Here is a 9,108-nt window from a genome sequence, read left to right as displayed (position 1 = left end):
GCGTATTTTATTTTTTAAAGATTATTGAGTGAAGAGGGCAATATTTAACTCAATTACTAATAGTAGAAATTCAAATAATAGCAGGGGAAATATTTACCAGTACAGTGATTGTCGAGTTGATTCCAACTCATAGCAATTCCATGTGTGTCAATACAGAATTGTGCTCCATAGAATTTTCTATGGCTGATTTTTCAGAAGTAAATCACCAAGGCTTTGTACCAAGGCAATTCTAAGTGGACTCCAACCTCCAACCTTTCAGTTATTGGTAGAGCTAATCAAACATTTACATCACCCAGGGACTCCTAGAGGAGATATTAAGCTTATATCAAGTCCATTGTTGAATGGTGTCTGAAAGTTACCTGGAAAGTTCCTTGATTAAGGTCCTGTAATTTAAATCTGCCATCAGTTATGGAATAGAGTAATCTCTCTAAAGACATTTGGAGCAGTAAAACTAGTACCACACTATCCATTGGGGCTCCTTCTGTGTGTTTCTTCATGGCTTCCAACCCAAGACCAAGGAAGCAAGAGGCATAGTCTGCCACATAGTAGGAGCCCATTCTAGGTAATACCTATTACCGTATTTTGAAAAATCTATTCATTTTATTTAATAAACCTTTATGGAATACTTACTATGCACTCTCTCATCTGTTGGTGAGCACTTGTTGGGGGAAAAAAGAGAGAGAGACTGGGATAGAGAGGGAGAGAAAAATACCTCAGGAGCTCTGCCTAAGCAGCAGTTCTCAAACTTGATGGACGTAAGAAGCACTGGGGAGCTTGATGGAAGTGCAAACTCCTGGCCCTACCACCTAAAGATTCTAAATCAGCACATCTAGGGCTGAGCACCTAGAATCAGCATTTTAAATAAGTGATCCAGTTAATTCCGCTACTGGTGGTCCCTCGTTGCAGAAGACAATAACAGGATGTGGAAGTCAAACTAAGAAACCTTGAGGGGAAACCAAGGAGGCTGAGGCTACACATTGGTTACCCAAGAATCACAGAGGGTTCAGTGGGCCAGGCCCAAGTCTGCCAACTAATAACAACATAGGGCCATAGGTGTGTTTTCCACACATTTGCAAAAAGTCCATGTGGAAGCCGCAAGAGAAAGTTCCATTTGTCTCAAAGGCAGAACAAAATGGCTGAAAGGAGCATGGCTGACAACACTGGAGTTGCTGTGACAACTGTAATCAGTGCCGAGAACTGAGCTGAGAAATCCATGGGTAAGAAAGCAGAGGTGAAGAAACTGTGCTAAAGAGCATGCTGTGTGTTTATAAAGGATTGCTATGTCTGTGCTAACCCACTTTATATCCCACAGTAGTTGTGAAGGAATCAAAGGGAAGGAAAGACAAGATGGATTCCTTCCAAGAATAGTTTGCAGATAATGGACTGGTAGACAGGTGACTCGTGAAGCATTGTTTGCCCTTTTGTGTTCTTCCACTTTGTTCCCAGTATTTCTGATATTGGAGACTCTGTCAAGTGCCGAAAGAATGAATCAAAAACAAATGCAAATACAATCCTCAAATAAAAGGAAGATAAAGACAACACCATAGAACGACCACCACAGACTTTTATTTAATTAAAAATATTATACATGTTGTTGCATTTTCATGGAAAATAGTGAGTTAAAAAACACCAACAGTGTTAGTTTTCAGAAACATTCTTGCACCCCATTCTGCCACCTGCTGCTTTCTTTTGTCAGTGCTATTAACCATGGTAAGGAATTGGGGCTCCCTGGAACTTCCTTGAAGCTCACGTCTTCAAAACTCCTGGAGTAAACCATTTCCTCCATGCTCTTCTGTCAAGTTAGCTCAGATACCACCAGCTTCAGCTTCCTTGCAAGCCACTGAAAGGAGCTGACATAAAAGCCCAAAGCACCTTCGTGACCACACCAATTCAGTCCAACCGGTCTGCAAGAATCTGGAGCACCACTACGGCCTCACCCAGTTTCTGAGCCACTCAGCAAGTGACCTTGTTATGCCTGCATATTAGTGTCCTGAGCCCCTCCACCAAACCTCCTTGGAACCCATGATGGGAAGACACTGCCATATAGTGTTTATATTCAAATCATCGGCAAATACACAAAAGTACATGTGGCCCCATGCACAATACTATCAAATAAAAGAATACATATTGGTACAATACAACCTTTGCTATCACTGGCTAAAATATAGCCATATGAGTATTTTCAAAGTCTTCATGTCATTATACATTTGTTAAGAAAAATAGTACAGTATACAAATATAACTGGAAAAGATCGTTTCAGTTATAAACTTCTTATATGTAAATGCAAGGTGTGTACAATATATTCCTCTTCTTCACGACCTCCTTTCCTTTCTTTGGCCTTGACCATCCCCTAACTTAATTACTTGATCCACATTGTAATGCTGCGTCCCCATATTGCTCTCAAGTGATGCTTTTACTAAAATTGGATCTGATGGGACAGAAAAGTCCCAGCTCTGTTTTCTGGTTCTTTTGCTTTAAATTGTAGTATACTTAATTTGGGTCGCACATCCAGCTTTATGTTAAAGAGAGAAGGATTTCCCCCAAAATATACAAACAAACAAAAATAGCTGGATATCAAAATTTAGAATTGCCCCAGTTCTTAGATATTGGAAAATGGTCTTTCTTCTTCATAATGATCTCTCAATTGATGGGAATAAAATAAGGCTGAAATTGCTTTTCACATTCTGGCTCTGTTGGGGGCATTTTCACATAGACCCCGGTAGTAAGAAGGCTTCTTTTCTTTAGCTGCCAAACACAAAAAGAAACAGTAATTATTATTGAAGAATACAGAAGCCACTTCTAACCATAATAGAAACTCAATACCGATTGGGTCCCTGCCTGCTCAAAAATGAATGTTCACAACATACAGGATTATAAGCCCCAGGATATTTTCTTGATTCAGCTATTAAAATTCATTTTGGGTAAATAACTGTGCTATTGATGTAAAATAGCAATTGTTTTCCCTGACTGGAAGATAGGAGACAGAGACTTGGAGAAATCTTCAGAAATAACACAAAATGTCTATGATAATTGACTGGAGTTTGTGACAGAATGAGCATGATAAGGTAATAACACACTTTACCCTGTTTGAGAACTGTGTTTCTCAGCTCCACTCTTCATATTCCTTTTATTATTTTTTCTCCGTCTATATTAGTCCCCAGTTTTTACTACCTCAGTAAATTGAGGTCTAGTCTACTAGTCTGTGTGGCAGTTTGCAGTAAATAAAGTAGAAAGAACCTAGAGCAAGTAAATGTCGCTGTCAAGCTGAGGAGATGATCTTGGAACAGATTATGTCTTTGCATGTAAGTTGAGAGCAAGACAGAAAGAGAGAGATTGAAAAAGAGAGATCAAGCTAGAGAGTCCTCGTGTTGGCAAAGGCGGCTTTAGGTAGAGGGAGCGGAGAGGGACAGTCAGAAAGAAATCTTGACAGGAAGCACGATTCCATACCTCTGCCTCTTTCACCATCAACAGATGTAGTAAAAAAAAATCTAACAAACAGGGCTGGAAAATTGGGCAAGATATCCCAGGTAAGCAGACTGGGTAATAGGGAGCCCTGGTCAGATGCTGTGTTCATGACAGGTGACAGTTTGGATAAGGAAGGCACAAGCAGGGAGGCACTAAGAGATGTCTTCCAGATAAAATGAAGGAACATTAAGGGGAAAATAAAATCCATCCAGGTGATCATTTCTATTAGCATTTTGTCCAACCTAATTTATGTTTCAGGGTTACTAACTGAAGCACATTTGTCATGAAGATATAGAGGAAAACAGCTGCCCCATGTTGTTCAAACAGTTACTCAAACTGAAACCCTGTTCAGAAGCACACAAACATTCAATGTCAAACACACTCATCTAAAATATTAGTCATCCTGAAACCTCAAAGGCCAATGCCAAGGGGTCTAGTGTATTCTCTGCCATGTCCTTCCTCTTTGGCATATATTGCTTCATTTGAAGAAAACTAAACTCAGTACCATCATTTGGTCAGTTGATATCACTAAAAGTATCCCCACCAAACATGGTGGGTTGCCAGCATCACACTTACCATTTTGCTCAAAGAAACAGCTGTGATGAGGAAGCTGTAAAAAAACAATCCTGAACTGACTGCTGCAAGAATCCAGAGGAGGAATTCAGAATCCGGACATGGTTCTGGATCTGCAACAGAAAACAGCACAGTTTCTGTGAGATAGTCTTTAAATGTTAAGGCCCTCCTCCCCTACTGGTGAAAAAAGGAAGAAATTGGAGCTCCCAGACCTTGATGTCCACCCCTAAATAGTATTGCTAGCCCACAGGTAAATCTGAGGCCACTTCCCAGGAATGTCATATCAAAGACACAAGGTTAAACTTCATGATGGTTAACATTCCGGAGGGAATGCCCCAACTTGCCAGTAGAAAAAACACTTTGCTCAACCCATCTTATTTTATGTTCAGAATTCTGTTTAGGTCACCATCCATAATAAGTAACACTACTATGTGGAACGACAGTGCACCCTTAAAGAGACCAAGAGACTCTCCATGGAACTAAACAATGAACCACCTAAAATTAAGGAGCAAAACTGTTCTCATCCAAAGGAGACAGTAATGTGAAAGGTGTCAGCCTAGTAAAATGGCTTTGCTCACCAATGACAAAAATCTGGGTTCCGTTGCCCATGCCCACGTAGTAGGGTGGTGGGTACATGAGCTCCACCTTGCAGATGTAGAGCCCCATGTCTATAGCCGTCAGCCCTTGGATGGTGAGGTTCACTTTGTTTCCACTGGAGGTGCCAGTGCAGGTGGGATCATCTAGGAAGGTCAGCTCATTCTCCACCTCAAACGTGGAGGCACAGACTTCAGTCATCTGGCTGTTGGCCTGCCGCAGCACTGTCACCCGGACCTCTTTGACTTTGTGTAAGGATTCATACTCACACACAAAGCTGGCGACACCCCGGTTGCTGGCCAGCACCACTGCAGGCTGGGACACGTCCAGCGCTAACAGAGAAAAGCCAAAGGGAATTCCATGAACTCACTGTCATCCATGGCCCAGCCCAGGCAAAACCTCGAGCCAGGGAAGGTTTATCTTTGATGGGTATCCTCCATCTTCACCTCCCAGCCCTTCTCTCCCTCTTCAACAACTCCATCACCCTTCCTTATCACATCCCCTCTCCACCCGCCCTCTCCATCTCTTCTCCCCAAGGCGTTCTATTAGTTGTCTTCCAGAAACTCTGGAAAAAAGTGTTTCCTTATTGGGAAATAATTTCTTGAAGGCAGATGGTTGTGGCAGGAAGGATACTGATGTGACAAATGGAAGACCTGGCTCTGCCATGAAACATATGATTTAGGAAAGTCACACCTCTCCTCTGGCCTTCCTTGTTCTCCTGTGTAGTGAGTGGGGATTCATATCAAAGTGTCTTCCACTCTGGTATTGTAAAAATATAATAGAGCATTTTCAGGGGGAGTTCTGGATGTTGAAGTACAGAATCTTGCCTTAACCCTCAAAGCATACTTCCTGTACCTCTGCGTATTTCTTCAACGGGTCCTGTACCTCTATCACCCATGAGTAACAGCTGAGCCATGGCTCACTGTGCTGGTCACCCCTTCTCTAGCATTACTGTCATAGAATGGGGATGCTGTTAGATGAAGGAAGCCACAGAGCGGAGGGCACCGGGTCGTTTCCTCTCCAGGTTGAGGCAACCCTGCTGTTAACTTCTGTGGGCTTCCCCTGCCACCACCATTACCTCTTCCGCCCTCCTTCTCTGCTTCACTCAAACACCCTCGTATTCCTTTATTCTTTTTCCTCTGGCTTCTACAGGATAAGGGAGACAGCTCTCCATACAAAGAGACTCATATCATTTAAAAAAATGGTGGCTTTATATCAAATCATCTTCAAACTGGTCTTCCTGTAACTAACCTGGCCCCTCTTCAGTCAATCAAGCGGCAACCAATCATCACCCCAAAACTTGGACTGAATGCTATAATTTGTCTGCTCAAACAGTTTTATGTCTTACTTACCATTGCTTGCAAAAACAAAATAAATACCATTCAAGGTCCTCCATGATCCAATTCCAGCCTACCAAATCCAGTCTTAGTTTCCAGGATACCCCTTCCTGCCTATAAATCACCCTATACTAAAGTCACCAGTACCTTCCCCCTAGCACCTGTACTTGACTACATCTGTCCTCAGAGAAGAGAACAATGTGGCAGCAGCCACAGCCATGGGTAATTCAGCAGCTCAGTTTGGTGAGACAAACATCTTCTTCCCCAACGCTCATCTTTTCCTATCAGAGTCTTACCTATCCCTTAAAGAGTGGTTCCAATGCCACCTTCTCCTTGAAGCTTGATTACTTGGTGGAATCATTTTCGCTGCCTTCTGCACATCCTTTGCACTGTTGTAGGTCTGTTGCAGGACTAAATGAAATTCTGCCCTGTATTGTAGTTTTTTTGTGTGTGCTAATCATACCTCTCCCATCTTCTGCCTCGTGGAGCAATAGTCACATCCTTTCCAAATGGGCATTCGATAATTTTTATTGTATTGACTCTAGGCTTAAGTAAGACCAAGTTTCCTGCCCTCCTCCCAGTTAAGCTCCCAATTATCACCGTCAAATCTGATTACCCTCAATTTCCCAGTATCCACTATGGAAGAATCCTAGTTACAAGTTGAGATCAGTTTCCTAAAAAGGAAATTTAATTACTTCTAAGAGTATTTAATCTTTACATGTTCAAACATGTAAAATCAGGAAACATGTATGGATCTTTCTTATGCGGTAAAAGTTAAATTATCAAGTATCTTTAGAACACCTACTTCACATAAACCACCTGACTTCTTAACCAAGAAGGTCTAGAGAGAGAGAAAGTTGAGATTCAACGGGAATGCTTATTGTTTTTAGGCATGTAACAAACCTGATGTCCATCGCTAAAGAGGTTTATTTAATCTGAAAACTGAGGATTCTGCATCTGAAGTTCACATGTAAGTCAAGCAACGAAGTTATTTTCTGCCAAAGAGACTGATGGTTGGCTTTCTTTCTTCTTTCGTTCTTTCTTTTTGTCTTTCTGTCTTCTCTTTTTTTCTTTTGTTACTTTGCAATTTCAAATTTCTTTCATTCATAAAGTAATTGGTTAACTAGTTTATAGACTTGATTAATAGAACCTTAAAACTTTGAATCAAGCAAAGAGGAGCTCTTCCCCAGGATATCCCTTCTTTACTTCTCTTTACTCAGTTCAAGATGATTTGCTTAAGTTTTAAACAAGTTGGATAGTTAGTTTGTAAAACTGAATTAGACGATCTTAAACCTTGAATTGGATAGGAAAGAAACACTTACATGGTTTTATTAAGTGAATATCTTTTTTAAAAAGGGAAATCTTGGCTTCTCCCTGATACCCAGCTCAAATGCATTCAGGACTGTGGATATCTTTTCCCTCCAAAATCCTTTTACTTTAAGATATTTACTTTCAACTTCACAGAAGATTGGGAGGAAATACCTTAAAGATTGCCAGTGTCTCCCAAACCAACTCCCATGTATTCATTAAGCACATACTATACACCTGGCACTCTCTGCTATGAGCTGTATCTCTGCTTATTTGCTGCTGCTGGCTGTTCCCTGCTTCCAGAGCCATCCAAGCCGGGAGATGGAAGTTTTACCTTTAGCTTCTGGCTTTGCTGTAAATCACTGCCCTTGACTGTCGAAAGAAATGAAACCCAGATGGGAGAAACACCTCCTCCACCTTCGTGTTCCAAAATCCTCACTCACCTTTGGAGCAGATGGGAATGAAGAGAAGAGAAAGCATTGCAGTGCAGGGCCAGGTCCTGGGCTGGTGCAGCTGAGCCCCACACCTGCGGAATACAATGTAAGCCATGGCTTTATGGGAGCAGGCTCAGGGCTTCAGGAAGCAGAGCGAAACCTTTCGGGATCCTGAAGCTTTGAATGTGTTTGAACCCACACAGAATCGAGGACTTTATATAGGCGGCTTTGATCCCAGGTATGTACTACACATGTGCACACACAGAAGGCATCTGAATAGAAAGCCTTTTTTGTTTTGGTTTTACGAGAAAGGAAGTCGTGGGTTTGGCTGTTACGTCGAAAAGTTAACCTCAAACACTCAAAATAAAACTGAACAAAACAAGCCAATCCATGGATGGAAAATGCATTCAATTTGAAACTGAAGCTTCTTGTCCACTTTGAGGATCTGGATAACTAAGTGGAGACTTGGAGAGTTTCCTGGAGTGCAGGGATCCCCACTAAATCTCAATTTTATCCAATCGTCTAAGCACGTTTTACCACCCAATTTGCTTCATTGGCATTCCTAAAACAGTTAAGCTGCCGGCTCCCTGAGCCCTTGAGTTAATGACAGAATTAATCCCTGGGCATCATTAATAAAGCTCTGCATTCTATCTGTATGGCACATCCTTTTAAGGGTCCTTCAGCATGCTGTACAGATAGTTTATTCCTCCTTGTTCTGTTTTATATTTTGTTGAGAGAAAATGCTCAAGGCACAAAAAATAAACTGATCTGTCCCTGGTTTTGCAGATCAGGAAAGAATTCAGATGTTCTTAAAAGCCTTACCTCAACAAGGACAGAACAGATTTGGAGAAGGTCCAAAAGCCCACCCATTGCCATCAAGTCAATTCCAACTCAAAACGACCCTACAGTACAGAGTAGAACTTCCCCAAAGGGTTTTCAGCTAGTGGTTGGCAGATTCAAACTGCCGACCTTTTGGTCAGCAGCCAATCTCTTAACCACTGCACCATCAGGGCTCTGGTCCAAAGACAGTCAACCACAAAATGATCCAGCAGATTAAAAACTTCCATAAGAAGATAAATTGGTTTGTAAAATGGGAATTTTTCAAGCAGTAGATCCCAAAGCTAAGGTTACATATGCCTGAAATTCTTAAATTTATGAAAGTTGTGACCAGGACAAAAATTCACCTAGTAACAGAATGCGAGATGTTGAGGTACCCCTTTAAACTGAGGAAAGATAACAGTAAGAAAATAAAGCTGTGCATCATACATTTCAATGGTTAATGAAACATTTATTAAGAACCTACTCTATGCCAGGAAGTGTATGTCCTATAGACTTAATGATGACAAGACAAAAGCATGGTTAATGTCTTGGGGGGCTTCTAGAAGACTGACATGCAT

At 41.5% G+C, this 9,108-nt stretch overlaps 1 protein-coding gene across 2 annotated transcripts; it reads right to left on the bottom strand.

The window, feature by feature from the left end:
* Positions 1–1,558: 1,558 nt before the first annotated feature.
* CTLA4 (cytotoxic T-lymphocyte associated protein 4) lies at positions 1,559–7,954 on the bottom strand. 2 transcript variants are annotated; one of them, XM_049887934.1, is made up of 4 exons: positions 7,721–7,954; positions 4,617–4,964; positions 4,042–4,151; positions 1,559–2,745 (listed from the first exon to the last, which is right to left on the bottom strand). In XM_049887934.1, exons 1-4 carry the CDS (start codon positions 7,824–7,826, stop codon positions 2,641–2,643), a joined length of 669 nt encoding a protein of 222 aa, XP_049743891.1. In that variant the 5' UTR covers positions 7,827–7,954; the 3' UTR covers positions 1,559–2,640. The 2 variants fall into 2 exon arrangements, with proteins under 2 accessions (XP_049743891.1, XP_049743892.1); XM_049887935.1 differs by lacking the exon at positions 4,042–4,151.
* Positions 7,955–9,108: the final 1,154 nt, after the last annotated feature.

Source organism: Elephas maximus, chromosome 6 (genome assembly GCF_024166365.1).
Source record: "Elephas maximus indicus isolate mEleMax1 chromosome 6, mEleMax1 primary haplotype, whole genome shotgun sequence".
Classification (NCBI taxonomy): Eukaryota; Metazoa; Chordata; class Mammalia; order Proboscidea; family Elephantidae; genus Elephas; species Elephas maximus.
This window is presented reverse-complemented; position numbering and strand designations above follow the sequence as displayed.

Coding starts and splice junctions, on each gene's coding strand:
- CTLA4 (XM_049887934.1), bottom strand. CDS start 7,826: ATGGCTTACATTGTATTCCGCAGGTGTGGGGCTCAGCTGCACCAGCCC. Junction 4,152..4,616: donor AACCCAGATTTTTGTCATTG/GTGAGCAAAGCC, acceptor TTTCTGTTGCAG/ATCCAGAACCATGTCCGGAT. Junction 2,746..4,041: donor CTGTTTCTTTGAGCAAAATG/GTAAGTGTGATG, acceptor TGTGTTTGGCAG/CTAAAGAAAAGAAGCCTTCT.